Here is a 27150-nt window from a genome sequence, read left to right on the forward strand (position 1 = left end):
GTCTATGATCATGGAATTGCCCCCTCTATGCCATCCTGGCATAGTTGGCACAATCCCATGATCCCAGTGGTCTGTAGCACAGACCTTGATACTGCCAAACTGCCTTTCCCGGGGTTTCACTGCAGCTGCTGCCAACCCCTCAGACAGGCTTCTGCCCTCCTGGGGTCCAGCCAGGCCTGGCCCAGGATGGCAGAACAAAGGACTTCCTCTGAGAGAGGGTGTTACACCCTCTCCCTTTGGAAAATGGTGTGAAGGCAGGGGAGGAGTAGCCTCCCCCAGCCTCTGGAAATGCTTTCATGGGCACACATAGTGCCCATTTCTGCATAAGCCAGTCTACACCGGTTCAGGGACCCCTTAGCCCTGCTCTGGCGCGAAACTGGACAAAGGAAAGGGGAGTGACAACTCCCCTGACCTGTACCTCCCCTGGGAGGTGCCCAGAGCTCCTCCAGTGTTCTCCAGACCTCTGCCATCTTGGAAACAGAGGTGCTGCTGGCACACTGGACTGCTCTGAGTGGCCAGTGCCAGCAGGTGACGTCAGAGACTCCTTCTGATAGGCTCCTTCAGGTGTTGCTAGCCTATCTTCTCTCCTAAGTAGCCAAACCCGCTTTTCTGGCTATTTAGGGTCTCTGTCTTTGGGGATTCTTTAGATAACGAATGCAAGAGCTCATCCGAGTTCCTCTGCATCTCTCTCTTCACCTTCTGCCAAGGAATCGACTGCTGACCGCGCTGGAAGCCTGCAAAACTGCAACATAGTAGCGAAGACGACTACTGCAACTCTGTAACGCTGATCCTGCCGCCTTCTCGACTGTTTTCCTGGTGGTGCATGCTGTGGGGGTAGTCTGCCTCCTCTCTGCACTAGAAGCTCCGAAGAAATCTCCCGTGGGTCGACGGAATCGTCCCCCTGCAACCGCAGGCACCAAAGAACTGCATCACCAGTACTTTGGGTCTCCTCTCAGCACGACGAGCGAGGTCCCTTGAATCCAGCAACTCTGTCCAAGTGACTCCCACAGTCCAGTGACTCTTCAGTCCAAGTTTGGTGGAGGTAAGTCCTTGCCTCCCCACGCCAGACTGCATTGCTGGGAACCGCAACTTTGGCAGCTACTCTGGCCTCCGTGCACTTCCGGCCGAAATCCTTTGTGCACAGTCCAGCCTGGGTCCATGGCACTCTAACCTGCATTGCACGACCTCCTAAGTTGTTCTCCGGCGACTCCTTTGTGCAACTTCGGGTGAGCACCGTTTCACGCATCCTCGTAGTGCCTGTTTCTGGCACTTCTGTGGGTGCTGCCTGCTGCTGAGAGGGCTCCTTGTCTTGCACGACACCCCCTCTGTCCCCTGACGCAATTGGCGACATCCTGGTCCCTCCTGGGCCACAGCAGCATCCAAAAACACTAACCGCACGATTTGCAGCTAGCAAGGCTTGTTGGCAGTCTATCGGCGGGGAAACACTTCTGCACGACTCTCCACGGCGTGAGGGATCCGTCCTCCAAAGGGGAAGTCTCTAGCCCTTGTCGTTCCTGCAGAAACCTAAGCTTCTACTGTCCAGTAGCAGCATCTTTGCACCCACAGCTGGCATTTCCTGGGCATCTGCCCATCTCCGACTTGCTTGTGACTTTTGGACTTGGTCCCCTTGTTCCACAGGTACCCTCGACTGGAAATCCATTGTTGTTGCATTGTTGGTTTGTGTCTTTCCTGCAGAATTCCCCTATCACGACTTCTATGTCCTTTGGGGAACTTTAGTGCACTTTGCACTCACTTTTCAGGGTCTTGGGGTGGGCTATTTTTCTAACCCTTACTATTTCCTAATAGTCCCAGCGACCCTCTACAAGGTCACATAGGTTTGGGGTCCATTCGTGATTCGCATTCCACTTTTGGAGTATATGGTTTGTGTTGCCCCTATCCGTATGTGTCCCCATTGCATCCTATTGTAACTATACATTGTTTGCACTGTTTTCTAATACTATTACTGCATATTTTGGTATTGTGTACTTATATCTTGTGTATATTTGCTATCCTCATACTGAGGGTACTCACTGAGATAATTTTGGCATATTGTCATAAAAATAAAGTACCTTTATTTTTAGTATATCTGTGTATTGTGTTTTCTTATGATATTGTGCATATGACACTAAGTGGTACTGTAGGAGCTTCACTCGTCTCCTAGTTCAGCCTAAGCTGCTCTGCTAAGCTACCATTATCTATCAGCCTATGCTGCTAGACACCCTATACACTAATAAGGGATAACTGGGCCTGGTGCAAGGTGCAAGTACCCCTAGGTACTCACTACAAGCCAGTCCAGCCTCCTACATTTCGGGCAATTACCGGGTATTGTGGGTGGAACCTTGTAAATTCCATTTTAAATAGCACATTGTCAGGGCAGACAGTTTAAAAAATGCATCAGAATGCCAGGAGAATGGGGCTTATTCTGCACAATTCCCTTAGTTATTTTTCACCTCCCCCTCCCCCCATATTTCAAGCAGTTATTTTTGCCAACATCTCAGGGTGAAATGCACCTTTCTGTAGAGTTATCTCAGTTCTTGTAAGTCTGCTTGGTTGGAAGCCTAATTATTGGCCCTATTAGAATTACTGGGAACCGTGTAAAGATGCATCCGGAAACATCTCCTACAATTAAATATTCATATCTTCATCACTTGCATCTGTTGGTATGTGAAAGTGAGTACTCGTAAGTACTTTTTTCATATAGCTTGTTTAATATCAACACTATTTTAATTTTCTTTCTGGTAGAGATATAGTCCAAGAAACAACATTGAACCTCTATCGCCAATCCAGTACAACACACACATTTGTTTATTTACTTATTTATTTTTGTAGTCAGAACAGCAGCATTTTAACAAGAAATGTTGTACGTAGTTACAGAAACATGGTACCTTGGGCGTTATAATTTGGGTGCATAACGGAAAGAAGATGGTGGAATTGATAGAAGCAAAGTGATTAAGGGAAAATACTCTTGTACAAAAATCATGTGGTATGTATACATATTTAGAACATGGGAGAAGCATCAGGAGAGCCCTGGGGACAAGCTAGCGGTGAGAGAGTCGGGATACAAAATCAGCTACCACCATTCTAATTCAGTGGGAGCAGTGCTTAATTTGTGCCACTGTTTGCAACTGGTGGTCGCTGGTACTCGTTTTGGGGACTTGGACTTATCTTTTATCATTAGGCTTTGACTCAGCGCAAGGGAGATGATCTGAAAGCAGTTAGCCTTATTATGCAACTCTTCACTGTCTACCTGATTGGTTCCAGACTCCTGAAAATCAGCTGCAGTAATCCCACTACTGAAAAAGCTGAAGGCTGACCCTGAAATCCTATCTAATTTTAGGCCTAGTTTCTTACTATGTGTTGCAATGAAAATCACAGAACATGTGACCAACCTGCAACACTTCCAATATTTGAGAGTGCATCATGCAATACACCCTTTCCAATCTGTTTTATGGCAATTTAAATGGTCCTGGTGATGGCTACCAACAGCAATCACATTATTCTGATTGGTGGGGGTGTGGCAGCATTAATTCTCTGTGATCTATCTGCTTCCTTTGACGCCATGTCCAATGTTATTTAATTAAATAGGCTTAGGGACATTGGCATTGAGGGCCTTTCATTCAGTTGGCTCAGATCCTTTTTAAGGAACAATCACACATGGCATCTCTAGGAAAACTTTTATCTTCTGTCAGGGATATTAGAACTGCAGGGACTCACAGTTTGACCTTATGCCCTCACTTGTACGATCTTATATTTTGCTGCTGGCCAACCTCATTGATTCAATTGGCCTGAGGTTTTTTACGTATGTGGCTGATACACAAATCATCCTTGTATTAGATGGTGATTTACCAATGCTTCAGCAGCAGTTTAAGTCTTATGTTGGTGTTATGGCAATCTAACTCATTAACTTTGAGTGAAGTGAAGACCGAAGTTTAGGTTTCTGGCAAATTCCAGGGCCTTCGGGCAACTGGTCAGATATGTTGGGGCTTCGTCCTTTCCCTTCACGCTGCTCACAGTTTGGTCATTATCTTTGACTCACAGGTGTTCTCCGAGGCTCACAATAACAAGTGATTTTTCTGGGGTTAATATCCTATTATGGGAATTATTATACCACATACAGGTAGATCATTTCAACCAAAGTTTTGAACCAAAAGAAAGGTCAAATGAAGGAGGGTTAACCACAAATAGATCATCTTGCTCAATAATTTGTTTATAGACAATATGTGAAAATTAATACAAATACAAAATATCTAGATACCTGGGTACCTTAGACAGAAAGAACATTCTTACTGACCTAAAGACAACCTGCTGCTTACCCGACACTTCTACACAATTTGAAACTCACTTAAACCTGTAGGCAGAGTGAAGTAAACATGTTATCTAGAATAAGACAAATTTAAAATGAGACCTAAGCACACAGCGCAGTACCTTTGGCTGTACTCAATAACACTGAAAAGATCTTTGGTTAAAAAAAAAATGTCTGTTGTCATTAGATGTTGGCTTTAGGGAGCATGGAATCCCCACTTATTCTCTCACCTCCTCCACCTCTTGTTTCTTTCCACTTTTCTATATCTGATAGAGACCTCTAGTTGCTAATTCCATTCCTTTGAATTCTCCCCAGGCCTCAGACTCAATCCAGAAATATTTTGTGAGCAGTACTCCGGTGAGCGGCAGGTGCCATTGATTGGCCCTCCGTCCACCGTCGGCATCATCTGTGCCAGAAATAATGCTGCAGTTCCTATATAGGTGGCACCCAGGTGCGCCAATGTCAGTTTTTGTCTTTCCACTACAGTCAGCACTGCTCTGAAGAGAGCTACACCTCAGTAGCTTTTTGACTGTTTTAAAAAAACTTTTTGTTGAATTTTGTTTGCAATCCCTACTGGTGTGTCGAGGGATGTTGTCTCGAAAGTCGGGTTCAAGCCCTGCGGTTCCTGTCATCAGGAGATTTCCATGACGGATCTGCACCTTGTGTGCTTGTGGTGTATGAAGCACGACCATGCCACAAAGTCATGCTCCAAGAGCTGGTCCATACATCCCAAGGCTCTGAGGTAGCGGTCCCTAAGGCTGATGGTGTCCCGGCACGTGACTCCATGCAGGTCGAGGTCTGGGTTAAGAGAAGGTCCCAGGACTGTCCGGTTGTGCAGTCTGAAGTCGTTGCCTCACTTCAAGTCTCTTGGGAAATCGGGTAAGTTGAGGCACAAGAAAAAAAGTATGAAGTTGAATCGATCTTTGGCTTCTCCTTGTCTGTTGTTCACCTGGGTCGATTCTGTGCCTCCCTGAATTTCTGGGAGCCGGAGCGACCCGTGCCAAACTCGAAGAACCTATGAGGAGGATGGGACCCCACTGGGTTCCACGCAGGCAGCTTCAGCCTCTGTGCCTAGATCCGGACCTGCACCCCAGTCGTACCACCTCGACCTTATCCGGCCTTGGAGAAGAATGGGAGAGGTCCCTGGACCCTTTAGAATGCGAGCCTTAGAATGAAGAAATGGCCTGACATGAGGACTTAAGTGAAGCCAGTGGACTGGATACACTTTCAGATACTGGTATGCTTTCTCCCACAACCTTGGCTACAGAGGAGGGAGCCTCATATGCTGTGGTGGTGAGGAGAGCGGCTGACATCCTGGATGTTCAGCTATCCTCAGTGGCCATCAAGACTTATCCCTTATCAGAGGTGCTGCAACTGGGAGCTTCCACCTCGAAACCCCAGCTCCCGTTCAATGATGCCCTCACTGATTTCCTTCTGGGTACCTGGTCCAAACCCAGCACATGGGCTCCGGTGATTAGGATGATTGCCCACCGCTGTTGCCCCACACCTGGGGACCCAAGTTTCGTGACGCAACACATCACCCTGAGAGCTTGGTGGTCCTAGCATTCTGTGCCCACCCTCTGGTAGCTTGGCACTGAGCAGTCAGGCTTAACTTAGAAGGCAATGTGTAAAGTATTTGTGCAATAAATCATGCAATAACACAGTGAAAACACCACAAAAATTCACCACAGAGGTTTGGAAAAATATAAGATATTTATCTGATTAAATTAAGGTCAAACCAATCAAGATTTGATAAGCACAAGTTGAAATATCAATTTTGCAATGTTAAGTCTTAGTCTTTAAAAATCAGTAACTGTCTCTTGCATGCACAAAGTACCTGGTTTGCATCAAAATTACATGCACAGAGACCGCAGAGGAGGAGATGCGTGGAAAAAGGAAGGTGTGCGTTGGATTTTCTGACGCGTACAGACGATGCGTCATTTCTTTCCACGCTGCAAGGGCTTTGCATTGATTTCCGGCACGCAGTCTTGGATCGTCACTGTGATGCTTGGTGTTTGACGCCCAGTGATGATACGTGGAAATCCTGGCACTGCAGAACAAAGTAACAGGTGCTGCGTTGATCCTGTATGTGATGCATCGGAGTTTCTGTCACACGGCAGGGCTGCGTTGATTCTTCACTCAGGAAGTTGGGCTGCGTTGTTCCAGCTTGGCTGTGTGTCGATCCGGTATGGCTGTGCAACGGAGTTCCGGTCGCCAATGCAGGCGCTGCATCAATCTTCATTTGGGGAGCCGGGCTGCATCATTCCAGTTCGGTGATGCAGCGATTTTCTCGTCACTGGGCAGGCTGTGCATCGTGTCCGGCAGGCTGTGCATGGATTTTCACCACACAAGGAGTTTCCTTGAAGAGAAGTCTTTTTGGCCCTGAGACTTCAGAAACACGAGGCAAGCTCAATCCAAGCCCTTGGAGAGCACTTCTCATCAAAGTCAGAGGCCAGCAAGGCAGCAGGGCAACAGCAGGGCAACAGTCCTTCACAGCAAAGCAGTCCAAGTGAGTCCTTTGGGCAGCCAAGCATCTCCTCTTGAAATGTTGCAGGATCTGGTCCAGAAGTGCCTGATTTGGTGGGGTCAGGGACCCAGTTTATATACCCCAAAATGCCTTTGAAGTGGAGGAGAGTTTAAAGAGTGGTTTTAAAGTGCACAAGGTCCCCTTTCAGTGCAGATCTGTCTGCCAGGGTTCCAGTAGAGGGTCTGTCAGTTCATTGTGTGAGGGCAGGCCAATAGACTTTGAAATGTAAGTTTCCGGTCCTCCACCCATCGAGCCCAGGAAGACCCATCCAGTATGCAGATAAATGGAGGTGTGACTGAGTATCCTGTGTTTGTGGTTGTCTGGGTGAAATGCACAAGGGAGCTGTCAACCAGCCCGACCTGGACTGGAGAGGGGCTGTAAGGCACAGATGGATTTTAAGTGCAGAGAAATGTTCACTTTCTAAAAGTGGCATTTCTAAAATAGTAATATAAAATCTAACCTGACCAATAAACAGGATTTTCTATTACCATTGTGGCCATACTAAACATGACCTGTTTACCCCTTTCTGATCAGAATCTACCACTCAACCAGTATATGAGGGTAGCCCTAATGTTAGCCTATGAAAGGAGCAGGCCTCACAGTAATGGAAAACAAATTTAGGAGTTTCCCACTACCAGGACATATAGAACACACAGGTATCTGTCCTGCCGCTTACCTACACATCACCCTGCACTATGGGTTACCTAGGGCCTACCTTAGGGGTGGCTTATATGTAGAAAAAAGGGCGTTTAAGGCTTGGCAACTATTTTTAAATGCCACGCCAAAGTGGCAGTGAAACTGCACACAGAGGCCTTGCAATGGCAGGCCTGAGACATGGTTAAGGGACTACTTATGTGGGTGGCGCAACCAACGCTGCAGGCCCACTAGTAGCATTCAGTCAACAGGCCCAGGGCACATGTAGTGAACTTGACTAGGGACTTACAAGTAGATCATATATGCCAACTGGGTATGGACCAATGTTAGCATGTTTTAAGGGACAGAGCATATGCACTTTAGCACTAATTAGCAGTGGTAAAGTTCGAAGAGTCCTAAAATCAGCAAAAACAGTGTCAGAAAAGTGAAGGAGGCAGGTAAAAAGTTGGGGAATGACCACCTTAAGGCTGTCAGGTCTAACAAGGGGTATAAGTCTTCCCCTTGCTTGATGAGCTTGCCCTAGGCTGTCATCTCCCACCTCCAGACTACGGCAGACCACCTGCATTCACTGGTATTCATTTTAAACATGCCAAATTCACACCTGACTCCCTCTTACATGCTCCCTTTCATCAGAGCTGTTCTGGACACAGTGCAGTTTTGGGCTTATGTTCCCAAGAGGCGAGTCCATATTCAGGCTATGATACCGATGATTCAGCCTCTATCCTGGATTTCAGTGAGAATTACTCTGAGGCTGCTAGGCCTCATAGCCTTCTGCATCCTGCTGGTGACCCATGCCCGATGACATATGTGAGCTCTGTAGTGGGATCTGAAGTTCCAGGGGGGGCAGTATCAGGGGAATCTCTCTGACATAGTCCAGATCTCAGGGGGAACTATTCATGAGCAACACCACTGCCATGTGGTACTGCAACAAGCAGGGTGGGGTGCGGTCCAGGACCCGTTGTCAAGAGGCTCTTCACCGCTGGACATAGCTGGACCAGCAGGGCACATCCCTGGTGTTTCAACATCTGGTGGGCTCTCTAAACTCCAGAGCAAATGATCTGAGCCGGAAATGTCTCATGAATTATGAATGGCATCTCTATCCAGCAGTGGTTCAAGGTCTCCTTCAGCAGTGGGGAGAGCCTTGGTTAGATCTGTTCATCTCCACCAAGAATGAGGTGTGTCTGCAGTTTTGCATGCTGCAGTTTTTAGTGCAGTAATCGCTCAGGGATGCTTTTCATCTTGAGTGAAATTCAGGCCTCTTGTACACCTTACTGCCCATTCCACTATTGTCCAGAGTTTTCTAGAAGATCAGGAATGACTGCTGAGCATGTCCATCAATCCTCCGACCAGACTGCCCCTTTGGGAGGATGTTCTGTTGCAGCAGCATGGGAGGGTTCTTCACCCAAACCTGTATACTCTCCACCTTCTTGCATGGAGATTGAGCGGTGGCAGTTAACAGCATTTCACTTTTCCCCTGAAGTCCGTAACATGATATTGGCAACCAGGCATCCCTCCACTAAAACGGTATACACCTGCCGGAAGAAATTTGTGGCATGGTGCACAGACAAGTCTGATGATACCCTTTATGTCCCTCTTTCTGAGGTTCTACTGTTTATTCTTTCCCTTTCCCAGCAGGGCTCAGCTTTGGGCATGCTTAGGGTTATTTATCTGCTATTTCTGTTTTTTTTTTATGCAGGTGCCTGATCAACCTTCCTTGTGCAAGTCTTCTGTTGTACATAAGTTTCTCAAAGGTCTCACACATCTCCTCCTACATCCCTATTCATTATGTCCCAAGAGGGATCTTAATTCGGGGCCAAATGTACAACCCTTTTTTTGCGACTCTCAGTTTGCGATTTTTTTGTGAATCACAAATTGTGAATCGCAAAACAAAATGTACAACAGTATCTGAGACACTGTTAGCGATTCCCAAATGGGTCGCAAGGGACTTGCCTCATTAACACTAATGAGGCAGGTCTCAAATTGCAACCCATTTGGGAATGGCCACACTCACAGGGATAGTGGCCTGCTGGGGTCAACAGACCACTATGAGTGTTATTGTTTTTTCAATAAAGCAGTTTAATTTTACATGCAGCCAGTTTTCCTTAAAGGAGAACAGGATGCATTTCCAAAATAAAAATGAATCAACACAGTTTAATTTTTTTAGAGTAAGCAGTGGTCCGCTCAGAGTGGGACCACTGCCTGCTCTGAAAAAATGTTGGCACCCCCATTCACAAATTGCCTCATACTAAATTTGTAAATGGGTTACCACCAATTTCAAATTGGTGGTAACTGCGATTGTTTTGCAACTGCATTCATGGTCACAAAACAATCGTACATAGGCCTGCGAGTCGCTATTAGGAAGGGACACCCTTGTAACACCCATTCCTAATAGTGAGTCGCAATCCTTATTTTGAGTTGGTAACAGGATATCGACTTGTAAAATAAGGTTAGTACATCCTACAAGTCCATTTTGCAGTCGCAAAAGGTTATTTTCACATTTTGCAGCCAAAAAATAGCTTTGAACATTTGGCCATTAGTTCTTGCGTTTTTGATGTGCTTTCCCTTGAAGCCACTTCACAACTGTCCCCTCAGGCTTATCACATTGACAACAGTCTTTGTCACGTCAATTATATTTACCTGCAGTGTGAGTGAGCTGCCGGCCTTATCATCTAAGCTGCTCTACTTCTCCACTTATCCTGACAAAGTGGTGCTTTGCACTAGGACCTCTTTTCTGCCAAAAGTGGTCATGACTTTTCTTGTAGGCCAGTCTATCACCTTACCTACTTTTTACACACCCCCAACATCCTTCTAAGGAAGAGGAGAGACTCAACCACCTGGATCCAAAAAGAGCATTGGTGTTCTACCTTAATTGTAGAAAAGGGTTTTGGGTGGATGACCAACTCTTCATAGGGTACTTGGGCGCGAAGAAAGGTTGGGTCGTGCAGATGCACACCATCTCCAGTCCAGTTCCAGTCCTGGATATCTGTCAGGCAGCAATGTGGGAGTGCACACGTATATCATACACTACTGCCTGGACATTCAGATCCGTAGGGACAGGCACTTTGCCCGTTCCGTCCTGTAGGACTTTCTTGTTTGAAATTGGTTCACAGACCCACCTCCGGGGATGGTATTGCTTGGGGTAAGAAATCTGCAGTTAGAAGTCTCATCAGACGGACAAGTTACCTACCTTTGGTAATGCCTTATCTGGTGGAGACTATATCTAGCTGGAGATTCCTTATCGACCCACCCATCCTTCCTCTTTGCAAAAGGACTTCTAGGGGCAGGGACTTATTTTCAGGGCCCTAAGTTTTGACACACCTTGGGCCATTGTTCTTCATGACTCTGCACTTCTGGCATAGAGAGTTGAGAAAAGAAATTGACGTTGGTGCACTTGGATGGCGCCCATATAAGAACCATGACGTAATTTCTGGTACGGACGATGCCAATGACAGACGTGGAACTGATCAACACCACCTACCAGTGGGCATGGGTGATGCTCATGAAAATCTTCAGGAATCAGTCTGCTCCCTGGGAAGAATTCCAAGATAAGGAATCTGAAGCTGGATATAGTCTCTACCAGATAAGGTGTTACCGAATGTAAGTTACTTGTCCTTTTCTACTTCTTCATTGAAGCTCAGGAGAAACCAAATGGCAGGTTCAAGCTTACAGTTACAGGAAATAGGAAGAACTTTGTTGGGAAGATATGCGCTAGAAATAAGGTCTTTCAAAGTATCTTCATGGCAGTTTTATTACGCAGGTCAGCAAAGTGCATATAACACGCTTCCTATTTTAAATTTTGAATTTCCATGATTGTGCTCAACATGATTGCTGCATCTTTCAGTCAACAACAAAAATTGGCCTAAGAAATCTGATTGGTGTCATGAGGAATTGTCAAATTCAGTATAAAGGATGCAGCTGATCTTCTGTCTTCCAGTACCTGCACGAACGGTAGAAACATAAGTTTCATGCCTACATGTGTAATGATAGAAAGCCAGGAGTATATTTAGAAAGTTACTTTTCGGTCACGTACATACGTTTATGGGAGAAAATACCTTTCATTATGCCTGCCATAATCCACAAATTGATTCCCAGCAGTAATAAGTGCATTTTTCTGCCATTAATGTAGAGAAACCTGCAGTTGTAATTCTCACCCACAGGGTTGGACTTTGGCTTTTCAAGGTGTGGTTTGCCATGGGAGTTTGGGAATGCCTTCAGAGATATACCAATGGGTGCATTACCAAACTCGTCTATGATGCTTTTCTAGCCAGGAAAAGTTGAATATTTACTTCAGCCATAGCTGGAGTAACTTCCCTTCTAGGATAGAAAGAGGAATGAATCATAGCCAAATTTGGTGGGGGTGTAGGGGAAGAACATGTGCAAATTTCTACTAGAGGTGGGTGAGCCAACAAATTAACAGGGTGAGCTGAGCATAATAAGGGTCTGGCTCGGATCTTAGACCCCGTCTATGAGCTAAGCCCTAAAAATGTTTGCTATGTAAATATTTCAACAGACATCTGGTAAAATATGACAAAGTATCTTCAATATTCAAACAAGTGTATTTCTTTAACATGTGGAAGCTTTGACATTAATATGTCTCATTATAGTACTGCGCTGACAAATACTTAATAAAAGTGATTGTTTTTAAACATGAACCATTAGTGAATGGAGGCAAACAATTGTCTTGTAAACTCTGTACATGACCCAGTTTTTATACGAGATAATCTGAAGTTTTATATGGTGCGAATTTGACTCAAATTTACTGTAGCACTTTTCACGAGCACCAGTTACATTACACAAGATCACATTCATTGTTTATTAGCATGGGAAGATTAAGTGATGTGCCCAGAATCACAGGCGACCGAGACTCATACCTGGTTTTCCAGTTTCAAATTCAGCAGCTCTGGGGGTAACAACACATCCTGGGTTGAGGAAGGGAGGGAGGCAGGCAGAAGCCCCATTAGAGCTCGGTTCATTACTGGCTCCAGGTTCCAACAGGACTTGGAGCTGAGCGAGAGCTAGGATTCAGGCTCAGGCCTCGCTCGAGCTTCCAGTGGCTCACCCACCTCCAATTTGTACACTATCTGGGACTCTGCATATTCAGAATAAGAGCCAAGTAGAGTAGTCTCATGATATTCCCAGTAGAATAACAAAAACATAAATGCACATTCTACCAGAGATCTAAATCTCTGCCAATATGTTTTTGCTCTTTTGTGTGAATGTCCCCCAGGTAGTTACATGTAGTAACACGTCTCATGAAGTGCTTACTATCAGAGTTTCTTTAACTCACAGTGCTTTAGGTTGAAGGTGGTACTGTAGCCTACAGAGGGCGATCTCAAAAGGAGGGCAGCTCCAATGTTTAGGTCGAGTGCGCAAGCACTTTAGCCTGTTGTAAGTATTGTGGGCTTTCAACCACACCCACCTCACGCATATCACTTTCATTTGTTCATGGGCTTGCCTTTTAAAAATCCCTTGATGTCAATAGTAATTGTTTTACATTTGTCCTGCCTTGGGGCGATTTTGTTACTGCCTTGCAGACTGACCCTGGTACATAGATTATTGCACCATTGTCTATATACTTATACTAGCATGGGCAAATGATTTTTTCTTCCGTCTCTCCCCTTCCTGCTACATGACAGTCATGGTGACCCTCACAGCGCTCACAGTGCCAACAACGTAAACTCCATCAAATGCTTTACTAAAAACACAGAAATCTGCAAGGTGGCTCTCCCAGCACAGTGGGAGAGCCAATACTACAATATTCACTGCACTCAGGAAACGTCACCCCATAATGCATTGCAAGAATTATTTTTCCAAACATTTTTGCTCATAACTCAGCCTGTGGTGGTCCTAGGACAATGGGACCACCACCAAAACGTTCAGCATGACACACTCTTTCTGTTTTACATCATCTTTGGGTCCCCACACTAGGTTAGTGGGAACCCCAAATTAAGAACTCCTCCCACCATTCAATGTTTGTTTTTTTAAACTCTTTTATGGCTGTAAGTTTTGTTTTACAGCTTGCGGTAGTTTGTGTTCTAAGCAGTAGGTCTGCTAGGCCTGAAAACGTGTAACTGATTGTGCTGTCTTGGGGCTAAATATATGGTTACATTACTTTGTGCCGTTCTGTTTTATGTGGTTAAGCTCTCCAGGGGCTAATTATATGGTTACATGACCATGTTTCTTATAAAGGATATTTTTAGTGTGGTGTTCTCTAGGGGCTGTTCTGAGTATTGCAGTCAACATACTACAATATTTGCTGCACTCTGTCATCCCATAATGCTCTGCAGGGCATTCTTTTACAAAACCTTTTTGCTCATAACTCAGCCTGTTGTGGCCCTAGGTCAATGGAACCCCCTTCAACACTTTCACCACAATCCAATCTTTCTGTCTAGATCATCTCTGGGTCCCCACACTAAGTTAGTGGGGACCCTAAAATAATAATTTCTCCCTCCAGTCAATGTATGCTTAACCTCTCATAGCGGGAACTTTTGTTTCACAGCTGAGAGTAGTTTGTGTTTTAAGGGTTTTGTTTGTAATAACATTTCAGTAGGCCTGCTAGTCCTGAAAATATGTAATGGACTATTCTCTTTAGAGTCAAAATATATGGTTACACTGCAATACTTTCAGTCATTTTATTTTCACGTGTGTATGACCTCGAGGTACTAACTATATGGTAGCATGACCCCATTTCTTACAAATTCTGTTTTCATTGTGATGTCCTCTAGGGGCTGTTCTGAGTATTATAATCTAATACCAAACATTTATTTCTGACAAAGGAGTTTATTGGGTTTATATGATAATTGGATATGTTTTATTAATCTCTCCTTATTGCAATTATGGCAATGATTCAGGCCAACTTAACATCCTTATTACACTATGACTGTTTGAACACTCTTGATATGTTTGTGTGACCCTTCTAGGTTATTTCTCTTGTTACTCCTCCTTGGCTGTCTTGTTTTGGGACTTGTGTTAGACAGCCAGCAACTCTGATGGTTTGGTGGTAAAAGTGGTATAGTATTGGAATTAGCCTGGCAGATTTAAATTAGGATGCTAAATGGCAAAATTTTCATTTTTGGGTTCAGATAGAGGAAGAAGGTAAATGGAAGTGCTTTAGTTATATGCAGAGCCACTGGAATTACATGGCAGGAAAAGGCCAAATTATGAGGCAGAGTTTATCGATTTATGTGGCAAGAAAAGTCCAGTTATGAATTTACAATTCAAATAACTCTAATTGAAACAAATGCGATACCCATTGTATTACAAATGCTTGCTAAAAGCTGTGCACTTTTAAGCTCCCCACAGTCCTGCTACAGATCTTGTTGTTTAGTGGCAACAAATGCTCTTTCATCTTTTCTTGAGAGTGTTATATTTGGTTTATGTTGAGAAAACCAGAGTGGGTCTCTGCAAATATATCCTGACCCGAGCTCCCTTAAAAGTTCCTCAGTGACCTGAACCTACCTCAGTTTTGATATTATTTCCAAAGGATGAAATGTTGTTTTATCTCAGTAGGAATTAGACTGTCTTGGTCGGGCTCAGTTTTCTGAGCATCAACTCTGGCTATTTGAGTTTCACGTGGAGTTTTTATCCACAGGAATTAAAGTATAACTCTAAAAACATGCATCAGCAAAACAGTAATTTACCCAACATGTAACGATTTCCCAAGGATTGAAAACTCTCTCTCTGACTCCTTTCTCCTCTCTCTCTTCCCTTTCTCTCCTCTCCTCTCCTCTCACTCTTCTCTCTCCCCTCTCTCATAACTCTACTTTCCCCCCCACCCCTTCTACACACACACCATGGGAGAAAGTGGTGATTTCCAGTCATGGCAAGCTGCACAGATTTATCAGGCAAAGAAAGTAGGCAACCTGGATTACTTGGCTGCAGGTAAAATAAAAAACAATCATCTGAAACTGCCTTATCAGCTGCCATCAACAATTAGTCATGTAGTGGCCAAGCATGGGGATGTTAGTCATCCACATTATAAGTCGTCAAGTACTCTGCTGCTGAGCAACTCACGTAACAAAATAACGTACAGCTTCCGCTAGTTTGTTAAGGCCCAAAATTATACTTTATGACTCAAAACTGCACAAACGCAGTTTTGTGTAAAAAAGTATAGCGCCAGCTTGCGTCATTCCAGAACGCCAGCCAGCGGCCAAATTTATGGAATGCCGCAAGCCGGCGTAAAGGGGGGGCTAACGTAAAAATAAATTATGTTAGTCTGGTGGGGATGGTGGTATGGGAGAATGGAGTTTTGCACCAAAAAATTAGGTTAGGCTGGTTAGGGGAAACAAAAATGCCTCTAACTACCCTAGCCTCATTTTCTGAGGCAAAACTATCCATACCACATGACTCCTGTCTTAAAAAAGACAGGAGTCATGCCCATCATCCCAGTGGCCAGCACAGGGGACCAGAGTCCCCTGGGCTGGGTCATTGCATCTTGTGACATGCAGGGGGCCCCAAGTTAGGCCCGATGGCACTTTAAATTAAAAACAAAATACTTGCCTACACTTACCCTACTTAACTGGGATGGGGCCCTCCATTCTCCAGTGTCCCTCTAGTGTGGGTGGGGGTGTTTCTGTCGCTTGAGGAGGGCACCTGTGGTCCCATTCCATGGTGTTCAATCATGGAAATGGCTCTACAGGTCCCCTAATGCCTGGCATGACCCAGGCATTAAATAATGGTGCAAAGCAAGCTTTGTACCATTATTTAGCCCCTCCTCCCAGTGGCATTTTAGCACGGCGGATAAATATGGGGCTATGGGGTTTGCACCATTTTTTAGATGGGAACGCCTACCTTGCATCTCATTGACACAAGGTAGGTTCATGCATCTAAATAATGGTTCAAACTCAAATATTTTGATGTTAGACGAGTCTAACGTCAAAATATAAATATGGAGTTAGTTTTACGCCAAATTTGCATAAAAAAGTGACACAAATTCGGCTCAAATGGAGTATAAATATGCCCCTAAGTAACTCTGAAAATAGTGCCTAAATGAATTACATGTTGAGGTCTAGGTGCTGTGTTTAATTTTCGGAAAATTGAGAGACTTCAATGTTACAGTTTAAAGTAGTTGCTGGTGTCAAACATCAGTCCAGCGCGTTTTTAAATCACAACTGAATGCTGTGATGTTTTGTATTGTATTTGTAAAGAAGGCTCAGATGCCATTTAATAAAAGACAAAAAATGATATAGTGAAGTAAGTCATTTATCGACAAATGAGTCCTCGGCATTTGAGAATGGTTTGGGAAGCATGTAAAGGCTCTGGGTGCTGCCCTTTAAAATCATTTAGCTGAAATTAGATGAAAATAAAATCGCCCGTCTGAAGTAGAAAGCTTAAGAGGCAATGAGTGGTAGCGATCAGAGTGAACCCTATCTAGAAACTTTGAGGTCCAAATAGTAGATTAAATCAAACCCTTCCCTTCGATTAGAAGCCTGTCCTTCGAGCCGAGGCGCTTTGTGACAGCTGCGGGCTATTTTCTCTGTTATGTTATATTATTGCTGGTCTTCGGTATCCTTTAAGTGGAGTTATTAAATGTTATTTCACTGGCCATTTCATCGCATATTCTTGTTCTTTGGAGCTCCTAGATTATTATAGTGCTTGCTGAACCATTTCATGAGCTGCTCACCTCCGGAAATGTCTCTGTCAAACACGACAGAGCGCCGCGCGCTGCACGTGACATGGGCACTGATTGCTCTTTGCACGCGCCATCGGCCTGACAGCTCAGAGTGAAGCGGGAACTGGCCCGGAATACAGCAGTCAACGAGGTAATAATGTCACCTGACTCCCGGGAACGCGTGGAAATATTTCAAGAGCCACAGTTATTGCCTACAATGGATGAGGCGAAGGGCAGGGATAATGGGCCAAGGGCAGTATTAATAAAGCACTCTGAAAACATAAAATCTCAATTGTGATTCATGCAATCAAGACTGTGTCATCTTCCATTTGAAAAGCCCTCTTCAAAATACGGAATTACTGATATTATTGTGAAATTGCCAGATTCGCAGGTTTGGAGTTAGTTGTAGGATCGTTGTGCTTTTTTAATGTGGAGCACACTGTAAAAAGGAGCGAACACTACTAATTGTACCATCGATTTCCTTCTGCGGGTCGTTTCTCATTCTCCACCAGTATACAAATTTGGTCATGTCAAAAGGAATAGGTAAATTAATTTCGAGGGCTTGGGCTGTGAAAATATAGCCCCTACTTGATTGCATCATAAAGGAAGGGTTTGATCCTCAAGGAAAAGTATATGTTCGCCTAGGAGACAAATACAATTTCCATCTGCAAAAATCACATTCCTGTCAAATTTACAGAGTTACAGAATTTTGAATAAGTACATTTCATACGTTGGATTCTTTGAGAATTCCTTAAAAACTAAGGGGCAGATTTATGAAAAGTGCACTTGTCTTGGGCCCCTTAGCTCCCCCCTAATGCCACCATGTGTGCATCATATTTAAAATATGGCACATCCTGGCGGTAGTCAGAGGGACTAGTGTCAAACATTTTTAAGCTAGTCTGGCGCTCTGCAGGATTCACGTCTAATCCTGCAAAGCACCCAGAGGCCCATTGAAAACAATGGGAGCCTCTTTTTAACCCCTGGTTTTAGCAGGCGTTAAAATGCAGATAAAAATGACGCAAAGAAATCTTATAGATTTCTTTGCACCATTTTTTTGGCTCCCCTAGCGTTGGTACAAGGAGTTACAAAGTGCAAGCATTGCACCACTTTGTAAATATGGCACAACGTTTTTGGCCTTTTAACTCCACATTAGCATAAAACAAATGTCGCTAATGTGGCGCTGTAATGGCACTAGGTCCTCATAAATCTGGGCCTAAGAATTCTGCTCCTAGTGTAGGGGTATTTTTATTATAGTTAATTTACGAAAGCTGACTTTTTGTGCAGAGTAGTGATGAAAAAGAGGGTATTCCATCCATGTAACTGGAAATTTCGTATTAATTTGGATTAACTAATATACTGATTTCCCAGGCACTTACCCCATTAGGTGTGGTTTCGCTGTTTGGCATGATGTAACCCACGAATTGCAACAACGTTCAGTGTGGTTTAAAAATCTGAGTTCATGAAGAGTTTATGTAAGAATCTGATTTCAGTCAGCATTATTGCACTTTGGTATACATTTAACTGTTGGAAGAAACTCGTCTGGAGACTCTCATTTGTCTCTGATGATGTAAAGGTCTTTGGCTGCATTTCGTGATTACTTGGCTCAACAGCAGCTAAAATTGGCCTACATTTCATTTTAGAAGTAAGGCGAACAGATGTCCCCAGGGTCTTCTGAAGATATTCTCTACATCACTGTGATGGTCAGAGTGACGGTGGCTCGGCATCCCCAGAATGAGTTTCAAAGATGTTGCATCTTCTTAGACTCTAGCATTCTTGGAGAGTGCTGCGTAAGCATGTCTGTGTGTGATGTTTTTTTGGCTTTTGTGAAGCCCCCCAGAAAATCAATTCAGTCTTTCTACAGCCTTGTTGTCTCGGGGCGAAGTATGGATTTCAGCCATCAGTTTCACAGTTGCTTTGTTAGCGAAACAGATTTGTGCCATTTCTTTCATACTTTTGACTGAGGAGATTGTTACTCAGCAGCATGAGTCGTTTCTTGCCACTAGTGAACATTACTTACTTAGTTATTCAATTACTGACACTTGTGAACATTATTTGTTTATTTACTGCCACCTTCGATCATTATTTATGTATGTAATGCCACTAGTGAACTTTATTCATTTAATACCAGTCGTGAACATTATTCATGGATTTATTTATGTATGTATTTGATTTTTTTGTAAAGTGCTGTAGACCACCAAAATTAGTCTCCGAGTACTTATTTATGTTTACTTGTATTGAGATAATACATAATTATTTTTCTATTGTAATTTTATGTTCCTATTCAAAAAGGGGCCTAGTGACACTGAAGCAATTAACTGAAGACCCTCTAAGAAAAATCCTGCGGTCTAGGCACAGAATATGTGAAAATCTTATCTTTCAAACATGCATACCTTAAGCCCTAAACCACCAGATATTTGATCAACAGGAAATCCTCCCGTTTGCTTTCTTTTCCTTATTTCGCTACCAGGAAAATATTTTTCTAGGTGGAGAAACCCATTTTCCTAAACCCGTTTTTGCTCTGTGTGGGATTTTGCTATTGGTAGCTTTAAGTGGCTTTCAAGGTTTGGCAATGCCGTGCAAATTGTTTGGGGGAAGTTAACAAAGTTATCATTTTTCGGTTGTTTCCAGAATTTTGAAAAACCATTCTCCTATTTCTTCTCTAATTGCCCCCAATTATTCTCCTACCCGTAAACAACAGAAAATACAAAATTTGCCATAATTTTAGATTTTCCCTGGGGATACGTGACCGTTATGATGGCAAATATAAAGTTTAAACACCTGAATGTGCCAATGTTTTTTGTGGATTGTGTTTCATCTAATCCTCACGCTTTAGGTGTAGGTTTTTGAAAATGACCAACAGTGTTTCAAAACCCCAAGATATGTCTTTGTCTTGAAAGAAGTGCTAACTTATATAGACAACAGCAACATTTTTTTTACATGCAAGTGATAAGCCTTACAGGCTCTTGTTGTTTTAACCTTCTGTCATATTTGTTTGACTTTGCAAACTATCACTGCCTAATGATACTGGCTTATGAAGTGCTGTGCATAGAATTATAAAGTTGTACATTTTCTTCATCAGTGGTGTCCTATTGGAATACAAAAGTAGTCCTGCCTTTTTGCTGAATACTCAGCAACTTGAATATAAACATTCTACACACACAGGACACAAAAGTCTCCAATAGTATGGGCAATACCACTAAGAGAGTCACACAATCTAGTTCATTCCATTAGGAGGAACTTGCATTTCCTCCCAGTAACATATCCAAAAGATGGGTGCAATCCAGAGTAGTCCCCAGGCCTTTGAGCTTGGAGACTGGAAAATATATTGATGAAAATAGTAAATGTCTTTTCACAGTTGCATGTTATTCAAACATGACCTCATCATGAGCCTCTGCAGGAATGTTAGAAAATTCCAAAGACATTGGTTAATATTAAGAAAGACTGTCATCTGTGTTTCTGCACGGAAAACTGAATAAAACTGATGCTCAAAAAATAGTTGCCCAGATGTCCAAATCCGTAGCCACAATCGACCAAAGCACTCTTTAATAAATGTTTTTTTTAATACTGCTCAGGCACAGCCTTATCAAAATCCCGTCAAATAGGGCGTGTTTTATTTAGAGATATTAAAGATTTCATTTAAAAACTGCACCACAGGTGTCCTTCCATCAAATCGAAGGCGTCATATTCTCATATTCAGTCTGATGAATGTTAAGCAGGCCATGCATGTACCGCTCAACCTCTTGCTTGAAAATTGATTGACAGTTCCAGGAGGAGTTAGCAGTCAGGATTCCCTTCACAGTGAAGACTTCAGAAGATGTACGTCACTATATTGATCACTAAGATATCAACTTATATCCATATCCTGATCATAATAACGATCATAATAACGACTCCAGAAATTTGATCAGTGGAAGGTTTTCTATTTATAAGTTTCATCATGCCAACATTTCGGGAGTCACTATTATGGTCTTGCTACATCTGCAGGTCGATATTTCGACCATGATATTGTGGTACAACACCAAACCTACCTCTGTTGTCATGTTATGTAGGCAGGAAAGTGAGCTGGAAAAGGACCAGTTTTCCTAAGTCCTTCCTCACTATTTCCTTGCCTTTCTCTGAGCATAAACTTAATGTTCTCTCTATAAGCCCAGTTCCCCACAAGTGCATCCTTATTAAAATCATTCAAGGATCTTGGTTTGATTTGGAGAGAATGTATATCTCAGTCAATTCAGATGGGCTGGGTGTACAGAGGGGTTGGACTTACTGGACATTTTAGTAACTGTAACCTGTTTCATGTTTAATGTTACCCTCTGATCGCCCCTTCTCTCTCTAGCTCTCTCTCCTCCTTTCCTACCTCCTCATGACATGTCATGACAGTCTCCACGTCACCTTCCAATTAATTCTCCCTCTTCAGCATTTGAGTCAGTGGTGATCTTCGAACTGCTTGTCTTTCATAAAAAAAATCGGATTCTGCTGTCACATAAACGATTTTAGGGAATAGCTTGCATACAAGAAAAATGCATTCATGTGATGGTATTTTCTAACTTGCTTCTTTCAGTCTGACTTGTTTTGACTTCGCATAAACTCACCCTTGGTGAACTAATGCGCAGTTCCCATTAAATCATCATCATCTTTTCATGTGTATATTGTTTGTTTTTAATCCAAGGGCCGATGCATGAACTTCACTAGGGTGAAAGCAGACGGAACCTCAACCTCACTCATCTCTCCTCCTAGAAAACCGAACACGGACAGCATCCCTCTCAACAGTGCACCAAGACCACAGCCCCCACCACCCTCAACACAACCTCCTGGAAGACAGCCCCCTCCGGGGCCCCCTCCTTCAAGAATGCCTCCTGGGCCTCCTCCCTCTCGCCCACCACCACAACCTATAATTTAACTCTTGCAGTGCCAAGGTTTGCTAATAGATTTGTTCTGCTGAAGGTGGCATATTTATTTATTGGCCTTATCCTTTCTACTTACAGTTGAAATTTGTTGCTGGTCAGCAAAAAACTGTCACATTTATTGACGCCATCAGTTCATTTCTGAAGGACGTGCAGGTGCATTTTGTAGTCCACATGGTCATTTTTCACTGTGTCTCAGACCTGTTTCCAGGATATTTGTCATGTTTCGCTGAAATAAGAGTTATCTTATAGTGTGTCGTCATTGTTTGGACAACAGACCTTTCTTGTCGGATGTCATTTTTTAATGCGTGGCAGAACTCTACCAGTGTAGCATACCATGTGTCACTGCATCTCTGCTTAGAAAGTCATGATTGTCCTCATCTCAGGAGGGCATGTTGTGTGTCAGTGCATCTCTGTGGGACACATTATAGATCACCTGACCTCTTTTGGGCATGTCATATTTTACTGCATCTCTTTAGGGAAAGTTACCTTTCACGTATTTCTCTGCAAGTCATTTCTGTGGGGCCTATATTCCACTGCATCTCTGTACGGCATGTAATATTGTGCTGGCTCTCTGTAAGAGAAAGTCAAGTTTCAATTAATTTCTATGGGGCATGTTATGGTTTCTGCATCTCAATAGGGTATGCCATGTTTCAGTGCATCTCTGTAGGGAAAAGTCATGTTTCATTCCATCCCCAATCAGTATGCCTAGTTTTACTGCATCTCGGTAGGGCATGTCAAGTTTCACTGAATTTGTTTAGGGCATGTCATCTTTTACTACTATTCCTAGGGGTGCATGAAGTGTCTCTGTGTTCCAGAGCTGTTTATGTGTAGTATAGTTTTTATGCCACAGCTATCGCCATGTGCTATTTCAAAGTACACCCTGTCAGAGGGACGTGCGGTTATGGAGCTGTCTCTTGGGGGTATGTAGGCCTTGTGCATGAATTTTTTCCACCCTAAGCAAACTGTCACTTTGCAGCTCTCCAATTTGATGGCACCACCATTGATGCTCTCTGTGGCAATTAATGGAAAACGAAAAGGGATGGGTAGAGTGATTGAATTAATCTCAGCCACTCATAATTACTTAGGCAGCATTTCAGTACATTGGTCTTTGCCTATTATGCCTCCTCGGAGAGAAACCAGCCACAGGGGCATTTACCTCCATCTAGTCCAATAGGAATAAAACAACCTGAACTGCCATATCAGGTCACCTATGATTTTGAACTCAAAACAACCACATACCAGTTTCAGCCTATATAGGGCTTGTCAGTAAGGTGACGTTTGGTGCCAGCAGACATTAAATACAGGTCCTACATGTTTGCATAGCCTTCACACCTATGGTGTTGCACTGAAAAGTGAAAACTAAAAAGTGATGCGCAGAAGGCTTGAATTAATCTCAGCCACACCTCTGGACACACCTGTTGCACTTATGTGATCACACTTAGGAAAACAAATCTGTCACACCAGGTGGCCATCTAAAGTTACCTGTATCGCGACCTGGCTTTGAAACATGTTTTTGTGTCACCATCGCTTTTATGGGAAAATATGTTTCAAAGTGCCAAAGTCATATCTGTCTGGGTACGTCATATTTCACTACCTGCCTGAGTTATCTGTATGGCACAGGTCATATTTCGCTATGTTGGAAGTGCCTCCATGGTACATGGTGAACCTTTCATACTTATGGCATGTTAAGCATGTATAAGTGTGTGTTTCAGCAAGGACAATGCAAAAACTGCACATTTTAATGCAATTTGTATACGTTTTTCTACACTAAAAAAATGTCTACATTTGAGCAGATTATTACACTCCATTCATGGTACCTTTGGGTGTGTGCACAGTGAACAGCTATTAGAGGGCAGTTTCTTCTTTCACGTGCAGGGCGTGTAGCCAATGCTGTACTCTTTTTTATTAACTCTTACAACATACTCTTTTTGAACTTCAACCCTAGGTCCTGTAACAAACTCTGTGCCTATAGTTCCAGCACCTATCATTTTCAACGATTTACACATTGTAGGGTCCAATTTGACGCCAAAGAGGACTGGTCTCCCTTGATGTACCGCAGTTAGACAACAGTGTGCATGGCATTAATTTGTAATCACGTGATGCCAATTCAGTCTTTGTATAGTTTGTTTCATGTTCTGATATGGTAAAATAAATGTCAAATGTTTGTTAGGTTGTTTATTATTCAAGTGTTATGTCGCAAACAAAAGACAACGCAACTACCTACCTGCCTTTAAATGTGTAACACAATATTTTAATTTCCAAGCTTAAAAATAGTTAATACTTAAAATCCACCGTTGTTTCTGAATAGCCTAAGGTGTTCTGGAGGCGTACAACCCATTGCCTCAACCGGTTACTATATGCATACCTTCCTTTACTGTCATTTAACCTCTCCTGACATACCTGCTCCAGTCTGACCCTAGGTGGCGATGCCCATAAAACTTCAAAATGTGGATCACCTCCCAGGTGTTGCCACATGTGATTTTCCCTCACTCTGCATCACAATTTGCGAGACACCCCTCTACACGGATACATCCGTAATACGACCTCAATGCACCAGTGCAGTAGCGACATTGCCGAGGCAGTCAATGATGGACAAGAAAAGTAGATATAGCACCCTGTATACCTATACTACAGAGTCCACCTCACTGTCAAACACGGAGAAGTCACCTTTCACTTTCTGACTGTCCTTATCAATAAGAACACTCTCTTGACTAAATGTGACTTGTACGTTAAGCACAATCTGCAGCAGGCATCCATGCTTTTATGTTAGAATCATCAGCCTCTTAATTAACAATACAGTCATTGAGACTGGAACAGACCGGTATTAGCATGATGTACGGTGTACCTAGGTGTCAGTGAGATAATAACAGTGGCCCACATGCTAGTCTCTCTCTGATTCCCAAATGCATATTTTCTATTGCCATCAGCTCATAAATTCCTACTTCATGTCCCAATTGATGTAATCTCTGTGCATCATTTCCTTTCAAGAGCACCAGTGAATAAATAAAAATAAATTAAAATGTCACCTTTCTGCAGAGCTATTTCACTGCAAATGAATCTTCAGCGGAATACTAAAAGCTCGTAGACTATTTCTTTGCAGTTCGTGTAGATTGAACGTTTACATAAAAAAAAAAAATAATTGCAATTTTTATATCTTTCAAAGGCAGCAGACTCTTGGCCATGGAGTATTACAGTGTTCAATATCCCAGAGATAATGCACAGCTGCGTGTGCAAATATTATGATGCATGCCTGGGTATCCCTGTTCCTTTCCCCGTCGTGACCTTAAAGAGCCCCGTTGTTTTGTTTTAGTTTTTGGCCAGGAGTCCTACCCCCATGGTGTGCGAGCTCGCAGGACTAGGCTCTCACACCAACCCATCTTTCTTCCTAAGGTATTGTCTGTGCAACTAACGTGTAATCGTGTTTTGTATAATATCCGTCTTTTCAAACTATCAATATCTTGAATGCAGAGCTAGAGATAATTATTTCATACGTAGCCAAGGTGCTAAAAGTCTTAACTAATACTTTTTTGGGAGGGAGGGAGTAAAGGAAACAAGTGCTGGGGTGTATCATAAGAGGCGATTGCTTTTTGTGTTGGACATTTTATTTCTGATATTTAGAAGCTGGGGATTTGTATTGTTTTAAAGGTACTGCCATATCCTATATACTGTGCAGCTGTTTATCCTTCTTTTTACTTCACTGCTTTTTTGATGTAATTGTGTAACCCATACGCAGCCCCTTTTCTGACACTTTTGCAAAAATGTGTGAAAATGAATGTGGAACATGTATGCAAGTCTTCTTTATCAAACATTAATGTATTGTTATCTCTGCTACCAAAAAACAATAAATTGTTCTGGCCAAATATTGTTGATTTTAATCAAGCGAAAATGTATAAATGGTAGTTACTGTGTGGATTTTATCTGATGGCTTCCTCGCTGTACGTTTTGCCTGCACTACATCCACTTCATCCGATCTTATATGCAGAGCCTTGGCTTTTTTATCCTTATTCTCCCACACTTGATGAGAATCACTTAACAAGCCCTGCAAAGTTGTGAAATCCAAAATATCATAGTACTCAGTGAAAGTCAAATGGTCATGAACAAAATCAAATGTTTACATGTGGCACATATTCCTTTTAAAAGCCATTAATTAAGAGGTTCATACTAATGACTGTAGAGAAAGCGCCTAAATCCTAGATCAACAGAAGTGAATGATTACCCCACTTCTCTTATGGCTCCTCATTTTATCTCTTTTTTAAATTGAAAAGGATGTGCTTTGAATATTCTTCCAATATGAAGGTGCACCATTTTCATAGTTTAGGATATCTAGGCAACCCATAAGCATAGACAGGTAATACAAATCTTTTGAGGACAGGTAATCAATCTGCAATACAAATATGGAAGGGATAACTCATCCTGTGAAATAGTCAATGCACAAGAATACTAAAGAACAAATCCTATGAGAATTTGAAAACAACACATCCTCTAGAATGTCAATTCAAGGATATTTGTAATACTCATTTCCAAAATTCAGTTTCCTATAATGTATTATTTGTGGAACATTTATGAGCCCCCTAGCAAGACAGACTGAGGGCCTGATTTAGAGTTTGTCAGAGTGGGTAACTCCGTCACAACCATGATAGATATCCTGTCTACTGTATTATGATCCCATTATAGCCTATGGAGATTGTAATATGGCAGACAAGAAATCCAGGGGTGTGAGAACGCGTCCACACTTTAGGTACTTTACCTACACAGGGACTCGTTTTAGGCCAATGAATCTTTTGACCCTGATTGAAGACACCTTAGGAGGAGATATCTATTCTGCATTCCAATCAATAAATCAATGACTTCATCAATATTCACAATAACAAATTAATCAAATTAGTTAATATCTTTAAAAAAAATCAAAACACGCCATGACCTTTCAGCCATGAATAACCACACAACCTTTCGTAAGATTTTAAGATATTTATTCCCTATTTGTTACACTCTACTAGCAAGTTTATTAGTCTCAATACCACCAAACACACCATCAATGTAACAATATGGCAACTTGAATGAGACTTTATCAAAGCAAAGATCATGAACATTAGAACAAAGTCCGACGTCAACATGAATCAACTTTAGCAGAGTATCATTAGCACGTTATTCA

The 27150-nt window shown here is 42.8% G+C and overlaps 1 protein-coding gene across 1 annotated transcript in view; it reads left to right on the top strand.

Annotated features, from left to right (window-relative positions):
- The window catches only part of ANTXRL (ANTXR like), a 309598-nt gene extending 283740 nt beyond the window's left edge, over positions 1 to 25858 (top strand). Inside the window, exon 18 of the mRNA XM_069240900.1 lies at positions 21761 to 25858. Within this exon, the coding sequence (XP_069097001.1) occupies positions 21761 to 21991 (231 nt within the window). The 3' untranslated portion in view covers positions 21992 to 25858. The remainder of the gene's footprint in view (positions 1 to 21760) is intronic.
- Positions 25859 to 27150: the final 1292 nt, after the last annotated feature.

This window comes from Pleurodeles waltl, chromosome 6 (genome assembly GCF_031143425.1).
Source record: "Pleurodeles waltl isolate 20211129_DDA chromosome 6, aPleWal1.hap1.20221129, whole genome shotgun sequence".
In the NCBI taxonomy this organism is placed as follows: Eukaryota; Metazoa; Chordata; class Amphibia; order Caudata; family Salamandridae; genus Pleurodeles; species Pleurodeles waltl.